The following is an 18,064-nucleotide window of genomic DNA, read 5'->3' as shown; positions in this document are numbered from 1 at the left end:
GGCTTTGGGAAGCTTACGGTAACAGTAAAGTTACATTCTTTGTGTTTGTACAAATCTAACACTGAAACCAGTTTGCACTCCCTCTATATAACTCAATAAAGAGGAAAAAACACTTAGATGGAAACTAGTGTGCAAGTAAAAACTTCCAAAAATATGAATTCAGAGCTTTAAAAATATCCACAGTACTTGCTTCAAATTCTACTTCTGGAAATACTGAAGTAACCCTTAATATGGAAAGAATTTCATGCACAAAATGCTTATTTAAACAGGGAGTGGTTAAGTTAAAGTCAATAAATTTACACAATGAAATACTGTAAAGCAATTGAAAATGAAGCCAGAAGATAGTCAATGATAAAAGCAAGTATTCATGATATACTGTTAAGTAACAAAGTATGATTTCAATTTTAATTTTAAAAGCTTTTATGCACTCATACGCATAGAAAAGGGTCTGAAAGGCTTATACCAAAACATTAACATCAGTTATCTTTGGATGTTAGAAGTGCAGTTGTTTTTTTCCTTAGTGGTGTGTATAGAGAAGAATTATAAAATGGTGCTTATATAGAATACTTAACAATGAAAAAACCTTGTATAATAATCTTAAATAGAAAAAGAATTGTTTATATAACTACATTTTTAAAAACAATTATAATTAGCTAATAGTTTTACTTACATTTACTTTACGTTTTATCTCTCTATATCCTCATGCTTTAAAAAAAAACTTCACCATTAAAAAAAAGAAAATTCCACTGCTACTTGATAGAAATTCAGTAAATATTTATAGATTAGATGGATGTTTGGATGAATGAGGGGGAAAGTTTGAGCCAGCACTTATCTAAAGATTTGTTTAAAATATATATATTCAGTCAATTCTGATTATTCACAGTAGTTATGTTCTATATAGTTGCTGCAAACACTGAACCATCGCACCTAGGGGAAACAAAGGATTAGGTTTCTAGGAGCCTCCAGTCACATTTTCATCAGCGGATCACTATGTCTCCAGTCACATTTCATTGGGTTGGCCAAAAAGTTTGCTCGGGCTTTTCTATCACATCGTATGGAAAAACCCGGATGAATTTTTTTGGCAACACCATATTTTAGTTTTTTGTGGCTGCACTGTGTGGCATGTGGGACCTCACTTCCCTGACCAGGGATCAAACCTGTGCCCCCTGCAGTGGAAGCACACAGTCTTAACCACTGGACTGCCAGGGAAGTCCCTCCAGTCACATTTTCCTCAACTGATCAATATGTAATTTTGTTTTATGTATGTTTCAACTTAAAGACACCTCATTTAATATACTGCTCATTCAATAACAGTGAAGTCATTGCAAAGAGCACTGTACTCTACTCGTGCTTGAATGAAGCTCATCTAACACACATATTTCCTCCATAAGGCACATCACAGCTTTGTGCAAAAGGACCCTAGACAGTACCTCAGCACTATGTTCGGGACTCACTTTAAGCAGCAAAATCAAGCACAAAAGCACAAAAATGTGAAAAACAGCACTAACTAGACTGTGAAAAGGACATGTTTATATATGAGAGCTGAAACAAGAAAACAGAGTGTCACATTGTTAAACTCAGTTGGGAACACCTACATCAGGTGACTCAAAATTTTCCCCACTCTGTGTATGCCTATGAATAATCATAAAAGTGTTGCAAATGTTAATTTTGGGGGTTACAAAATAAATTGTATCAAGTATGCAAATTCATAAATATGGAATCCATGAATAATGATCAACTGTGTATATACTTATATAATTTCAGTATTACTTTTATAAACTGGGCTAGAAAATCTGATTTATCACAATCCTATATATTTTTTAGAAAATCTTTTTTAAACAATAAAACAAACACCTATTTACATTTTATAAAATGTAAATAGATAGATATTATATAAAAGATTCTAATTCCAATGCCTATAAGAAATTCAGAACCCAAACTAGTAGAATATGTAGATAGATATAATTATATTAGTAACAACCACTTTTGATATAAATATACATCAAATTTCATCAATTAAGATATGTTCTCAAGAGCACATTACATTTCCAAAAGGCAAGAGGATCATTTAAAACTCTGAAGTATAAATACGTATATATTCTTTCAATTGGATAGTCCCAAATACTCAAAACGTCAACCAGAATAAGTACAGTTAAGCATGAACAACTGCTCAGACTATTTTAAAAAATCATTTCAAAAACCAAATCATTTCTAAATGAAGATAAGCTATTACGTGATAGCATACACTTCTTAATTATCTACCTCAGAAGAATACCTAAAAATTATCTAAAGCAACTTAAAAGAAAGAACTCGGGCTTCCCTGGTGGCGCAGTGGTTGAGAATCTGCCTGCCAATGCAGGGGATACGGGTTCGAGCCCTGGTCTGGGAAGATCCCATATGCCGCGGAGCAACTGGGCCCGTGAGCCACAATTACTGAGCCTGCGCATCTGGAGCCTGTGCTCCGCAACAAGAGAGGCCACGATAATGAGAGGCCCGCGCACCGCGATGAAGAATGGCCCCCACTTGCCGCAACTAGAGAAAGCCCTCACACAGAAACGAAGACCCAACACAGCCATAAAAATAAATAAATAAATAAACCCAAAGTTTAAAAAAAAAAAAAAGAACTCAATAATTACTGACCTGACTTTATCCCTGAACTTCACAATTGGCACTTTTGCTCGAATCAGCTGAGGTCTCTCAATGTAACCAGCTGAAGGATGAAAGATAATATGGATATCTGTAAATGTTTCTCAAATTCATAGTGTTCCAATGCACATTTTTAAAAAGTAGTATTTTACTTAGCTAAAACAATTTGAGAAAATATAGTCTTTGAGACAGAAAGCAAAGACAAAAGGACATTATCAAATTCTTCTAAGTTTGGAACTTCCAATACCATGTAGAGGACTTTATATATTAATACGTTATTTTCAGAAATGTGGTCTAATATTTAATAACACCTATAAAGAATTTCGTCAGAGCATTATAAGAGAAGTATCTAGGCCAGCAGCAGGGGGATAGCTAAATTCTGGTACAGCATATGGCAAGATATTATGGCAGCCATAGAAATCATATTTATAAAGAATCTTAAATGTGGAAATGTTGGCAACATGATACAGGGGGCAGTGATACATTCAAATAAGTATGATCTGTAAGAGGAAAAACACATACATACATATTTTTTTATTCCACCAAACTTAAAAAAAAGTTTTTTGTGAGTTGAAATACATGTTCATTGTAGAAAATTAGGAAAACACAGAAATGTATAAAAAAGAAACTGCAAACTTTTCCCAAATGAGCAATTTCCTAATGTTTTAACTAAAGAAAAACATAATAACATATTTTAAAACTAAAAATTTTCTGTTATAATGCTTCTAACACCAAAATCATAAAATACATCAAGCTTGAAATAGAATTATGTGCAGGAATTCAGTGAGGTTTAATGAAAAATAAGATTAAGAGTTAAAAGTTCTGAGTTCCAAGTACAGGTTCAGACACCAACAAACTATACTCCTCGGGCAAATTACTAAGCCCACTGATCACCACTTTCCTTAATTATTAAAAACACTAATTAAAAAAAAAACTTTCATTTGAATTATATGATCTCTTAGGTCCCTTTCACTTTTAATATTTTATGATTTTAATAATAGTTATTAAAAATTCACTTATGGTACAAATTACTCCTTTATTTTACAGATGTGAAATTCAAGTCCACTGAAATAAATCTCTTGATTTGTTTCTTTCCTACAACTGATATGTTATTCAAGGGCAATAACTCGTTAAGTGACTTTGTATTTTCCAGCTCAAAGCCTGACACATAAGGGATATTTGTTAAATAAACAGACAAACTATCTTTCCAACATCACAGTGTGACTTCAAATGTCCACAATATTCTGTGTAAGTTTAAATAAATTATTTGAGATGGCTTAACATGTGGATTAAAAACTGCTTCGTCAGCTTATTCAAAGAATAATATCTTACAATAAAATGGCCTAAGTCGATAATTTTGCTTTCTGTTGGAGTAATATATCTGGGCTTCATGTTCAGTGATCATGTTTTTAAAACAAGTAAAGATATATGTCATTGCAAAACAGATGAAATTCTCTCTTCCTCACATGAATACCTATAAGACTTCACCTGTATACTTCTTTTGGCTTGTCAGATACTCTGTCTGCATTACAGCTATTTACATTCATGCTTTAGCTCCCCGAACGGTCTACAACCTTTTGAGAAAGAACTGAAGCTTACATATCTTTGAATTCCCCACTACCTTCAGTGGGACAGCTTACAAGTAAACTCAATAAAGATTTGCTGAATTATACATTTCTGTGTTGAATGGTTTACTCTTCTTTTTAATCAAAAGTTAAAAGGAATTCATTTGGGAAAAAGGATCTACATTATACCTAACCTAACCAGAAAATAAACAATCCTTACCAGAAAATAAATATAGTGAGAGACATTTTAAATAAATAGTTGTCAAATGACATATGAACGTGAAGCATGTCAGACTTACAAAGTCTAGTACAGAAGTGTTTATGGACTAAGGTGAGGATATGCCGTGCTTCAGTCTTCTGATTTACCTGAAAAAAACACTGAAAAGTTAAAAATAAAGTGTTTTTTCATTATCTTTCTAAACTTAGTGTTTTATTTTCTTAATGTATCTCAACAAAAAGAAAACATAAAGTATACTTTTCATTGGAGTTGTTTTCCAATATACAGTAACCTACATTATTTAAAAGTCAACCTTTATGCTATCTTTTACATCAATATTTCTAAATCAATTTCTGATTTTAAACTTAAAAGCATAATTTTAAAAGAAATACTGAAACAGCCATATGTCATTTTTTCACTTTAGTATATAAATGTAAAAAAAAAATCTTCTCCAAGAAAAATAAACAGAATTTTAACTTTCTGTAACATGTTTTATTTCCCTATCTAGATTGTGAGTTGCTTAAAAATAAAATTCAAATCTATGGTGTTTCAGTATGAGTTGTAACAACATGATTCAGACATGTGAATAAGACTAGAGGATTAGTGTGATGTACCTAAGTATAACCTAATTGCATGGGAGAAAGTTTTAATTAAAACTCTAGTATTCTCCACTATGTTTATTATTTCTGAGGGATTTTTTTTCTTTTTTTTTTTTTCAGTTTTCCTTTATATGATTTCAAAGCCTAGAAAAATATCAAGAGTTTCTTTCCTGGAATAAATCTCTTTCTGATTTGCAGTAACTAGAAGTCAATTTTGTTAGTGGACTAATAGGAATAGTAAAAATATATATTACCATTCAACAGAGGTTTTTGTATTTTTTAAGAGGTGGAATATAAGGCATATTAAAATTACACTGAAATTAACTTAATCTTTGGTAATTCAGAAGAGACTTCATTCAGCATATTAAAGAGGCTGCTCAGGTCAGTTTAATGAACAACAATTATTGTGGAATTAAGGATACACAAGAGTATCAGTTAACAGGGAATTCAAATAAACATAATACTAAATAGCAAAATTTGGTTGCTAAATAAGAAGAAACAAAGTCAAAATATCAGAGACAATTATGTTAAATCACAGTAGTCTTACTTTAAATTTCAGTGAAATCTCTCTTTTTGAATTCCCAAAATAAGTACTCCAAATCCCATAGTACTTTCAAGGGGAAAATAATAAAGATTAAAAATAGAATCAGTGAGAATAGAAATGGAAGGAAATATATCAAGATAAAGACAAGCTCTTCCTCTTTGCTGCATCCTGGTAACATACCCAACCTAATAACATTTCAAAACAGAGCCAGAGCTCCTTAAAAACACAGAGTGCAACCACCTCACTTTAACAGTTTAGAAATAAATTAATGCTAGAATTTGTTACGTTTATTGTGTACATGCCTGAAAAAAAAAAAAAAAAAGAAGCAGCATTTCCTGGCTTTCCTTGAATTCTTATAAACAGATAATTCAAAGAAGCAATTAAACCAAACAGGTTTTTTTCCTCAATGACTCTTACATGAAATTTCTTAAATGACTTAACATGAGAAACACACTTGGAATAAATGTTTCATTACTTACAGGTTCCTCTTTAACAACTAGACATAAATCACCATCACTGCTCCGAGTACCAAATCCATTTAAAGAGGACCCAACTAAAAAAAGTCTGCTTTCTAGAGAAACAGAAGAGAATTATAAGGTATTATTTAAAATTTAAAATTGGGATGCATGTACTTAAAGGGCATGCAAAACAAGGAAACATACGTGGAAATATCAGCTGAATTTCTCTCTGCAGCTCTGTTCGACAGAGTTCTTTCTTCTTTAAATCACTTACTTGCTGCTGACATGCTTCAAATAACTCCAGTATCTGCTGACTCAACTTGGATGCACCACAAAAAAAGAAGTAAAAATTTTGTTCAGAAATGTAAAAGTTATTACCGTATTGAGAAGTATAAAATTACTGACAGTATTTTTAAAATATATATTATCTCCTTAACACATTCCAATACAAAACTACCTTTATTCAAGTAACAATAATTACTTAGTAACTGAAATAGTTACCAACTTTTACATAGTAAAGTATCACTGACAAGTCACAGAGAATTCATAATGAGTATAATTCACGGGTCATCAAACTACAACCTTCAGTTACTGCCTGTTTTTGTATGGGACTTGAGCTAAGAATGATTTTGACATTTTTAAAGGGTTATAAAAACAAACAAAAATATGCAACAGAAACCATATGTGAGTGGCAAAGTCTAAAATATTTACTATCTGGCCTTTTAAAGAAGTTTACCCAACCCCTGGTATTCACACCACAAATACCAAATACAACAGACTTTAGAAGAAAAGTCCCTGGTTGTCTATGCTCATGCAAACCACCCTCTTCCCCATTCTTACAACACTGCCTTGAACCCTGCCTTCTTGTGGCCATCTATGGACAGATCTCCCTGTTTATCTACCTATCTGGTTCACACTTACCCCTCCAACTGATCTCTTGCCATCACCACAGGTGACACCCTTACCTAAAATGGGCTAAGTATCATAACATACTCCCAGCATTTCTGAACTTCTTTTACTCCAATATTTTTTATCAGTGTTACACTCCCAGAGCCATAACATGGTCTTTACAATAAAACAGATCTTCTTTAGCTCTGAAATTTTAAATTCCAATATACTATCTTGGCTTCAATCTCCTGTCCAATTTTCACTTTCTTACCCCCCTCATACCTTCTCTAGAACCACACAGACCTGGATTCTCTTGAATCCTTCCTTTTCTCCCAACCCAACAGCACCTGAAATAGCATGATTTCCTTCTCTACGCAGTCTATACCCCACAACGCATCCCTTGAACCACTCTTTTTTATCATGCCTTAACAACATTATACCCTTGTCATGCTCTAACAAAATCCTAATTTTAGGTTCACTACAACTACCTTCTCTGTTCTTATATTTGAGTTGCTAACTTAAAAAAAAAATCACAAAATTGGTATCTTTCAAATTTATAGTTTAAGAACAAACCTAAGATTGACCCTTCACATCTCTCAGCAATTACTTCCATGTCTCTGGTTAGATATTGCTTCCTTTTTTCACCATCAGCATTCCAAAATGTTTACACCTTTCCTCAAGTTCCCTATACTTATCTCACTTTCTTTAGCAGATAACTTCACATTAAAGTTTACTAAGAAAATTGAGGATACCAAATGTGACATTCCTCAGCTTCCTAACTACAAACTTGCAAACTACTATCTGTATGAAATCTCATCTCCTTACCTCTCCTGTCAAACTGTCCTCTTCCTCGGTTCAAAGTTAATCCCTCTATCAATACTTCTGTATCCATCCCTTCTGGTAGCCTCTAGGGCACAAATATTCCATCAGTTTTTTTGTCTGTCTTTTGCAGTTTCAACCTCTCCCTCTCTAGGCCATTCCCCAAGTCCATGCCCAGGCACAAGTCTCACCCATCATTTAAAACAGTTGCTTTTATCATGTTTAGAATACTCATTTTAAAAAGGCAGAGGCAGTCTGGGCAACTTGGCAGTGAAAGAGACATAATTATTTAATATCCCTGAGTAACCATCCCCCCCCCACAAAAAAAAAGACAAAGCAACTAGGAAAATAAAACAAACAGATCAAACCAAACCAGAACAAAATAAAAATGGCCAACGAATACAGCACAATTGACTATAAATTACTCATGAACCCTAAAATACTGGCAGTTAGGACCCAACACCAATAGCAGCAAGACCCACACGGTATCCGAACATAACAGAAAGAAGATGAAAGGGATCTGGGACAACCCCAAAGCCAGAACATCCAGAAATCAAACTGCCTAGAGGTACTACTTCCCACCCCCTTCCTTAAATTGGCAGGTCCAACTTGGTGTGGAATAGCAACCAAAACTGGGAGGGAGCTTCACAGGCTACAACTCACAAGTAAATGCAAGAGGATCACACAAAGATCAGAAATCTCAAAACTAAGTGAAACTCCCTTCTAAAACACAGCAACACACCAAGGAGAAATTGCCAGTAAGAGAAATCTAAACTAAGTAGTACAGAGACATTAGGTGTAAAGGAAAGAAAGTCTAAAACTAGAATGATTCTGACTTCCAGAGGACATCTGACAATGTCTGGAAACAGTTTTGGTTATCATATTTGGGGGAATGGGTACGACAGGGTGGTCACTGGCAACCAGCAGGTAGAGGCCAGGATGCCACTGAACATCCTACAATGCACAGGACAATTCCCCGCAGCAAAGATTATCTAACCAAAAACGTTAACATTGTAGAAAGTGAAAAACCCAATCTAGATAAAAGCAGGGAAGGAGAAGAGAAAAGGTCTCAGAAAGTATATTTTTGAATACTACATAGCAACAGAAGAGGATTCCTACAGCCACAAACCTAGCAAAGCTAGCTTATCCAACTCTCCTCATCTAAAAGTAGTATAGGAAAAGTCACCTCACTTAAACACAAATAACAGAAAAGAACTGGAATCTCAAAAAGAGAGGTGAGGATGGGAGGACAGAAAAAAAATATTTGAAGAAATAATGTCTAAAAAGGATTCTAGTCAATTCACATACAAAGTTTTTATAAGAAAAATGAGAAGAGTAACATTCTTACAGATAACGAAGCATACCAGAAAGATACGCCCACAAAACTAATGAACATTTTAATATAATATGTAGAACCAAGGTTTTTTCTCTCACGTTTTAATTTCCTAAAAAGATAACTGACTATAAAGTATACATACCAGCAAAAAATAATTGGGAATTTACATTTTTTAAATTATCAAAAGCAGTTAAAAGTATGAAATACTTGGAAATATATTAAACAAAAGATATACAAAATTTGTACACTGAAAATTATAAATGTTGATGAGAGAAATTAAACACCTAAATAAATGGAGAGATAGAAGAAAAAAGTTGAAGGATTTACCATACCTAACTTCTAGACTTAACCATACAGCTACAGGAATCAAAACAGTATAGCACTGGGAAAAGGACAGGCAAAAAAGATAACAAAACAGAATACTGAAATATTTATGAATGAAATGATATGATACCTGGAATTTGCTTCAAACTAATAAGGGAGGGAGGTATAGACAAAATAAGATTGGTCAAATGTCAGTAATTGTTAAAGCTTGGTGTTATGAGGATTTATAACACTATATTCTATTTCTGTATATATCTGATACTTTCCATAATAAAAAGCTTTTTTTTTTTAAAGCTTTTTTAAAAAGGCATCTATCTTTACAAAAAGACTTGAAAAAGGTTTCCAGTTAAAGTGGTTAATATAAAATTTTAAATGGCGCTTGAATAATTAAGTTTTATCCACTCAGAGCAGGGTATTAGTATTAATTAGTATTAATCCACTTAGTATTTGGCCCTGTAGGCCAAATACTGCCTCTGGCCTGTTCTGTAGGGCCAGCAAACTAAAAATGATCCTTACATTTTTAAAGCATTGTTTAAAAAAGAAAAGAAAAGAAAATGTGACAGGGGGCCCATGTAGCTCACATGTCTAAAATATTTACTAACTGGCCCTTTATAGAAAAAGTTTTGCCAACCCCATGATCTAGAGAATCAGTTAGGCAGATCAAAACTGCTACAAGTCAGAGTAGGTACTCAACATTTGTTGAATAACAAAAAGAAATAAATTTCTTGGGAACTCCCTGGCAGTGCAGTGATTAAGACTTGGCGCTTTCACTGCAGTTGCCCAGGTTCAATCCCTGGTCCGGGAACTAAGATTCTGCAAGCCGCACAGTGTGGCCAAAAAAAAAAAAGAAAGCAAGAAAGAAATTTCTTTACAACAATGCCCAAATGAAATGTTATTACATTTAAAAAATTTTTTTGTCTGAATGATCATGTTCATGTAGAAACATTCACATATGAAAAAATTTATGATTAGGTTGAAAATATGAAATTCCACATATTTGCTCCTCTTGTTTTTTCTACATTCTACATTCATAGAACATTTCTTCTCTCTCAAGTACTACTACAATGGAGACCTAGTAGACTGTTATACAAATGAAATTTCCTCCCTATCTAGCCGCCTTACTGATTATCCTACACCAGACATACAGAGTCCAAATAAGACAAAAACTCAAAAGAAATGCACATATATGCTGAAACAAGACTTCTCTTGCTTAAATTTAGAGAAATATTTCAGAAGATGGCTCAATGGTCTTATAATTCTGGAAAAATAGAGGAATGCATGATATGAAATCTCCTTGGCTGAATATTTAGATCATATATGTAATAAGCTGACTATGCATAACGGCATTTCAAGACTTTGTTTTTGTTTCATTCGAAAGTAAAATTTTCCTAATCATTAGTTTAAAAAAAATAAAACTATTGCAACAAAGTATCTGTAAAATACATTATTCTTAAAGTTGTTTATATCTCTACAATACTACCAGTTTAGGCTGCCTGCCAAGATCTATTACTTTAATTTAAAATTAATTGTAGAAGATATCTATTTCTCACTGTATGTAAAAATTATATCTTCTCAAAATTGTATAAAAAATAAGATTTACATAATAGTTAAAAATATTAAAATTAATATTTGTTCCAAATATAAATGTTGCTTTTTCCTAAAAAATATTATAACCTGTCCTCAAACTCAGGCTCAAACCAAATTACCAATAAAGTTATCATTGTCTGAGATCAACACAAGCCATTAAAGACAAGTTAAGTATGGATTTAGATTCAGAAAAGTTTTTAAATATGTCAGTAAATAAAGCTTCAGGTATAACTTTTGCATGGTATTCTCAGCAGATTCTCCATTTGTCCCTGTTAGCTGGGTCCCCATGTAAAAGAAAGTGAAAAAACCTTTCAGCTGGGAGTATCAAGACCTGATCACTTACTATAATACATGAAAATTGCTAACAGGGTTTGGGCTAAATATAAGTGCTATCTACAAACAACAAACACAAATTAGCAATGAGCTTTCAAGACAGGAGAAATAAAATTAAATATGGTACGGAAAATAGGTCATTAGTTCACAAACACTTCAACAAAAACTAGCAATTCCTCAGGCTCTCTCATTGCCACAATCTTTGTTACACATGTAACTGTAGAAGAAGTTAGTACCAATTACTCAGTAAAATAAAGGTAGTTATGAAATAAAAGTTTAAATTCATTCTTGATACTGAATTCCCTTTCTCTTCAAATTAAATAAAATAGAATCAGGAAAATGTCATGCTGAAAACAACCCACTCTTTATTAACGTGTTAAATTACTATGTTTTTGTGTGTGTGGCCACAAATGTAGAGCCTTCATTGGCTCACAAGATAATAAGCCAATTAAGATAAGCCTTCATTGGTTTATCTTAATCAAGATAAATTAATCTCTTGATTAATTTATCAACTGGTACACTGATTAGGCAGTTTGAATTACTGATTTTTTCCCCTGAACCCTGACTGCTTTTAGGCACATACTATTACCTGAACTTAGCCAAGAAAGAATTGCCTAATAAAAGGAGGATGAAAAATAACAAACAAAACAAGCTTTCATTTGAGAATCTCTTGTGCTGAGTCCTGGTCTAGATTTTCTACATGAATTTGCATCTCAGTGGCTTTAAAACTTTTTTGACAGACACATACATTATAAAGATAGAGCCCCAAGAATAAATTTAACCAAGGAGGTAAAAGATCTGTACACTGAAAACTATAAAACACTGGTGAGAGAAATTAAAGACTACAAATAAATGGAAAGATATCCCATTCATGGATCCGAAGAATTAAAATTGTTAAAATGTCCAAAGCTATCTACAGATTCAATGCAATGCCTATCAGAATTCCAGTGGCATTTCAAACAGAAATAGAAAAAGCAATCCTAAAATTCATATGGAACCACCAATGACCCAGAATAGCTACAGCAGTCTTACACAAGAAGAACAAAGCTGGACACATGACACTTTCTGATTTCAAATTCTATTACAAAGCTATAGTAATCAAAACAGTATAGTACTGGCATAAAAATGGACACACAGACCAATGAACATAATAGAGAGCCCAGGAAAAAACCCATGCACATATGGTTAACTAAAAGGTGTCAAGACTATACAATAGAAAAAGCATAGTCTTCCACAGTGTTGGGAAACCTGGATATCCACAGGCAAAAGAATGAAAATGGGCCCTTACCTTACACCATACACAAAAATCAACTCAAAATGGATTAAAGATTTAATTGTAAGACCTGAAACTGTAAAACTCATATAAGAAAACATAAGGGGAAAGTTCCATGACCTTGGTCTTGACAATGATTTTTCATATTTGACACCAAAAGCATAGGCAACAAAACGAAAATCAACAAGCGGAGCTACGTCAAATAAAAAAGTTTCTGTACAGCAAAAAAAAAATCAACAAAATGAAAAAGCAGCATAAAGAATGGGAGAAAATATTTGCAAACCATGTATCTGAGAAGGGGTTAATATCCAAAATACATAAGAAACTCACACAACTCAGTAGCAAAAATACAAATGACCCAATTTAAAAATGGACAAAGGACCTAAAGAGACATTTTTCCAAAGAAGACATACAAATGGCCAACAGGTACATGAAAAGATGTTCAGTATTACTTAGCATCAGGAAAATGCAAATCAAAACCACAATGAGGGGCTTCCCTGGTGGCGCAATGGTTGAGAATCTGCCTGCCAATGCAAGGGACACGGGTTCGAGCCCTGGTCTGGGAAGATCCCACATGCTGCGGAGCAACTAGGCCCGTGAGCCACAACTACTAAGCCTGCGCGTCTGGAGCCTGTGCTCCACAACAAGAGAGGCTGCGATAGTGAGAGGCCCACGCACCGCGATGAAGAGTGGCCCCCGCTTGCCACAACTAGAGAAAGCCCTCGCACAGAAACAAAGACCCAACACAGCCAAAAATAAATAAATAAAAAATAATTTTAAAAAAACCACAATGAGATATCGCCTCACACTTGTTAAGATGGCTATTACCAAAAAGTCAAAAGATAAGTGTTGGCGAGGATGTGGAGAAAAGGGAACCCTTATACAGTATTCATAGGAAGTACAACCATATTGGAAAACAGCAAGGAGATTCCTCAAAAAATTAAAAATAGAACTACCATATGTTCTAGCTATCCCACTTCTGGATATATATCCAAAGGAAAAAAGTCTCTATCTCAACAAGGAATCTGCACTCCCATGTTCACTGCAGCATTATTCACAGTAGCCAAGATATGGAGAAAACCTAAGTGTCCACTGATGGATGAATGGATAAAGGAAATGTGCGTGTGTGTGTGTATACATACATAATGGAATATCATTTGGCCTTAAAAAGGAAGGAAATTCTGCCATTTGCAACATGGATGAACCTGGAAGACATTATGCTAAATGAAATGAGCTAGACACAGAAAGACAAATACTGCATGACCTCACTTACATGTGGACTCTAAAAAAGTCAAATTCACAGTAGCAGAGAGTGGAATGGCAGTTATTAGGGGCTGAGGAGTAGGATTAGGAAAGTGGAGAAATATTGCTCAAAGGGTACAAACTTTCAGTTATAAGATGAATAACTTCTGGAGACATAATGTACAATTACAGTGAATACGTTCAGTTAATAATGTATTGTACACTTGAAATTTGCTAAGAGAGTAGATTTCAAGTGTTCTCATCACAAAAAAATGTAACTATGTGAGGTGATGAATATCACCTTAATTATCTTGATTATCGTATATCATTTCACAACATACACATACATCAAAACATCATGTATACCTCAAATATATACAATTCTTATTTGTTACTCATATCTCAGTAAAGCTGGAAAAAAACTGATAGGAGATGTGGGCATATACATTTGTTCTGTTTCTAAATAAGGTGGAATATTGAAAATTTTAAAGATAGAGCCTCTGAAAAATCTGCAAAGTAACTGTCCCCAAATTGTTCCTCCTAGGGTGCCAAGAGGGTCCATAAAATTTGCTCCTTTCCAAAACTGAACATTACACAAGAAATCTTGAACAATTCATTCATAATCATCTTTTTACTTTATACTCAGTACCAAGAAAACCTCAACCTATCCTCATCTCAACTCAAAATTCAAAATCAATTACTTCAATTCACATAATGTCTTCAAACTACCCAGAATTTTCAAAAAACAGTTATTATAGATGAAATCCAGGAGTTGAGATAATTCTGATTCCTCTACAGCCTCTTTTTTGTCCAGGCAACCATATCTTCACCTAAAAGCTAGAGTGAAATAAAAGTTAAAATCCAGAAAAGTACCTCAGATTTTTTCCCTGAGAAGAGTTCTGTTTGCTAATATAACAACTTGAAAAACAGAGAAAAGACTTCAAAATGGAGGAAAAATTTAAACTCAGAACGTACTCATTTTCAAAAATTTAATTTTTTATGTTTAATTCTCAAACTAATTAAAACTTCTACTAACACAATATTTCCCTGGAACTTACTAAAGCAGCTGACTGATTTATTATTAATAGTAAATTCATTATTACCAATGTTAAGTGAGCTCTTTACACTACCCAGCAAATACTGTTTCAAACCTTCTCCACTATTCTTAAACCTCAGACATCCCATTTCATCTTCTCTACTGTCAACAGATAACCTTGCATAGTAATTCAGAGAGAAAACATGAAGAAGCCACTCAACTATGGAAACTCCGTTAACTTCTCCATACCATATCTACAAATCTACCTATCTTCCTTTTACCTACACCTATCCTCTCCTCCTATATCCTCCAGTTCCAAAAAGCTTTTCTCTAACCTAAAGCCAATCACTCCACCTATAGGCAGGACCCATGCCCTTTCCACCTTCTAAGGAATCTTTCCCATAAACATTTATATGTGCTTAAAGTTTCTTCCACCTCAAAAACAAAACAAAAAAACTCCTTTGTTCCAGCTTCCCATCTTTGGCTCCTCCTCTTCACAGCCAAACTTCCCAAAACAGTTGTAAATAAGCTTAGTTTCCATATCTGTTTTCCTACCCTTTCCTCAACCTATTTCAATCAGTCTTGGATCCAGGCTCACCACTCCCCCTAGACAATCATACCCATCCTCTTGGCTTCAATTATCATCTACATGCCAATGATCACCAAATGTACACTTCTGGTCAATACCTTTCCTCTAAATTCCAGATCTATATGTATTTTTTTTTAATTTATTTTTATATTTATTTTTGGCTGTGTTGGGTCTTTGTTTCTGTGCTAGGGCTTTCTCTAGTTGCGGCAAGCGGGGGCCACTCTTCATCGCGGTGCGCAGGCCTCTCACTATCGCGGCCTCTCTTGTTGTGGAGCACAGGCTCCAGACGCGCAGGCTCAGTAGTTGTGCCTCACGGGCCCAGTTGCTCCGTGGCATGTGGGATCTTCCCAGACCAGGGCTCGAACCCGTGTCCCCTGCATTGGCAGGCAGATTCTCAACCACTGCGCCACCAGGGAAGCCCCAGATCTATATGTATTAAACTATCAACTCTAAATATCTAATTTGATGTTTCAAATGCACATTTAAGACAACATGTCCACAGAACTCATGACATCCCTGCTCACCCTTCAATTCCTATTAAATACACATACTCCTAAAACTTGCTCCTCTTGCATTTTGTTCTGTCTCAGTGAATGGTACCACCATGAATCCAGTTATAGAAGCCAGAAATTTGGGAGTAATCTTCAATATTTTCTTCTCTATCTAAACCAGCTGAGTCTCAACTAGAGGCAATTCTGCCCCCCAGGGGACATCCGGCAATGTCTATAGGCATTTTTAGTTGTCATAACCAGCGATAAGTGGCATCTAGTGAGTTGAAGCCAGGAATGTGGCTAAACATCCCAGGATGCAGATGCTTAGATGACCTAATCTCTAATCCATCAACAAATCCTATCAATTTCACTTCCCCCAACACAGCTTAAATCCAGTTTTTCTTCATCTGACCTACCAGCACTTCCTAATTCAAGGCGCCATTACCTTTCACCTAGTACCCAACCATAAATTCCCTACATCCACACTTGTTCAACTGCTTAAAATGAAGTCAGAATAATTTTAACTCATCTCTTTCCTACTTAAAAAACTCCTAAACCAATCAAACTCTAGCCACCTTGGCCTCCTTTCAGTTCTTTGCATACTCCATGCTCCCTTCTACAATTTTTAGGACCCTCAAATACGCTGTTCCCTCTCTCTAAAGCATTCTCTCCACCCCCACTACTCTTCCACTAGTTAACTCCTACTCACCCTTCAGATCTCAGCTCAAACATTACCTCCTCTAGACCATCACTGAAACTTCAAATAAATTCTCTTACCACTCTGCAATTTTCCTTTATAGCACTTATATAAATAAAACTGCGATTTGCATGATTATTTTTCAATGGCTCTCCCTCTCACTATACTGTATGTACATGTTAAAGAGACCATGTACGTTTACCAAAATGTTGTAGCACAACATTGTAGCATATAGCTGGCACTCACAAATATTTGCTGGATACTAAAAAAATACAGAATCTCATCTACTTCAAGAGTTTCAATTGTCACTTCTATTTCAGGTGACTTCAGGATTCATATCTCTGTCCCCAGGCTTGCTTCTGAAATATATATGACCAGTTCAGCTACAACATGTTTTTCTACAATACTGATTAGCTTACAGACAATTGGTAAATAAGGGAACAGTATCAATTTAATGTATTAATTGGGTTGATTTGTATGTGGAGCTGAAATTGTGGAATTATAACCTTACAAGGAAAAAAAAAAAAAAAGCCCTCAGCTTGGCTGCTCACAGGCAGGAGTCCTTATAGATCTAAGACAACTAAAAATAAGCATCCATATCCAGGGTTCCCACTTGATAAGCATACGCCCAGACTCACACAGCTCTCTGCTGGTGTATTTCCTTCTGAGTCTATCTTAACAGCAGACTCACTGACTCAGAGCGCCACTTTTAACTGCCTTGTCTCAGGGCCCTCCACAAGCCAGCATATCTCAACTCTGTATTGTGTATTTTTAATATCCCATGCAGCAGCATCCAACCATGCTAAGCCACCTACCTGGTCTGTCCAAGTCATTTCCTAAGATATCGATTATTATTCTTGATAGTGTTCTGGTTACAAAACTGTTTAGGTTTTGAGTAGTGTCTTCCAGCCCTATTTCCCCATAGCCCTATATTCGTAGTGTGCAATCTGCAGAACATGAGGTCTTTCAAGAGCACAAACGTTACAGAAGATTTCCCCATAGTTCCAAATAACTCTTGACTACTTCCTCAATCAGCTTATACACCCAAAATCTGGGTTCCTTATCTCTGTTAACAGTCCAGAATCAAATCATTAAAGTTACTGATATCTCTCTCTCTCTCCCTCTCCCCCCTATATTCAATCATTCCACACATCTATCAATTTTTCTTATGCACGGTCTCTCATATCTTTTCCACCACCATCCACCGTAACTGAAAGCTTCAGCACCTCTCATCTGAAAGAATTTGATAATTAATAGCCTTCAAGGTAATCATCCAACTTCCAGGCTCTCCTTATTCCAAACCAAACTCCACTATACTCTAAGAACTATCTTCCCAAAGATGCAAATCTAATTGGGCTAGTCCTCTACTCAAAAACCTTCAACGGCATTCTACTGTGCATTCAAAGCCTCAAACTACTGC

At 34.8% G+C, this 18,064-nt stretch overlaps 1 protein-coding gene across 7 annotated transcripts in view; it reads right to left on the bottom strand.

The window, feature by feature from the left end:
* The window catches only part of TENT2 (terminal nucleotidyltransferase 2), a 59,128-nt gene that overhangs the window by 27,547 nt on the left and 13,517 nt on the right, over positions 1–18,064 (bottom strand). For 4 of the 7 annotated variants that reach the window (XM_057540087.1, XM_057540084.1, XM_057540088.1 and 1 more), the window contains exons 6-9: positions 6,234–6,348; positions 6,051–6,142; positions 4,511–4,589; positions 2,641–2,710 (exon numbers count right to left, since the gene is read on the bottom strand). In XM_057540087.1, the coding sequence (XP_057396070.1) occupies positions 2,641–2,710; positions 4,511–4,589; positions 6,051–6,142; positions 6,234–6,348 (356 nt within the window). The remainder of the gene's footprint in view (positions 1–2,640; positions 2,711–4,510; positions 4,590–6,050; positions 6,143–6,233; positions 6,349–18,064) is intronic. The other 3 variants (XM_057540085.1, XM_057540089.1, XM_007175867.3) reach the window with 1 other exon arrangement.

Source organism: Balaenoptera acutorostrata, chromosome 2 (assembly GCF_949987535.1).
Source record: "Balaenoptera acutorostrata chromosome 2, mBalAcu1.1, whole genome shotgun sequence".
Lineage (NCBI taxonomy): Eukaryota > Metazoa > Chordata > Mammalia > Artiodactyla > Balaenopteridae > Balaenoptera > Balaenoptera acutorostrata.
The sequence above is the reverse complement of the archived record's forward strand: the minus strand, read 5'-3'. Positions and strand labels throughout refer to the sequence as shown.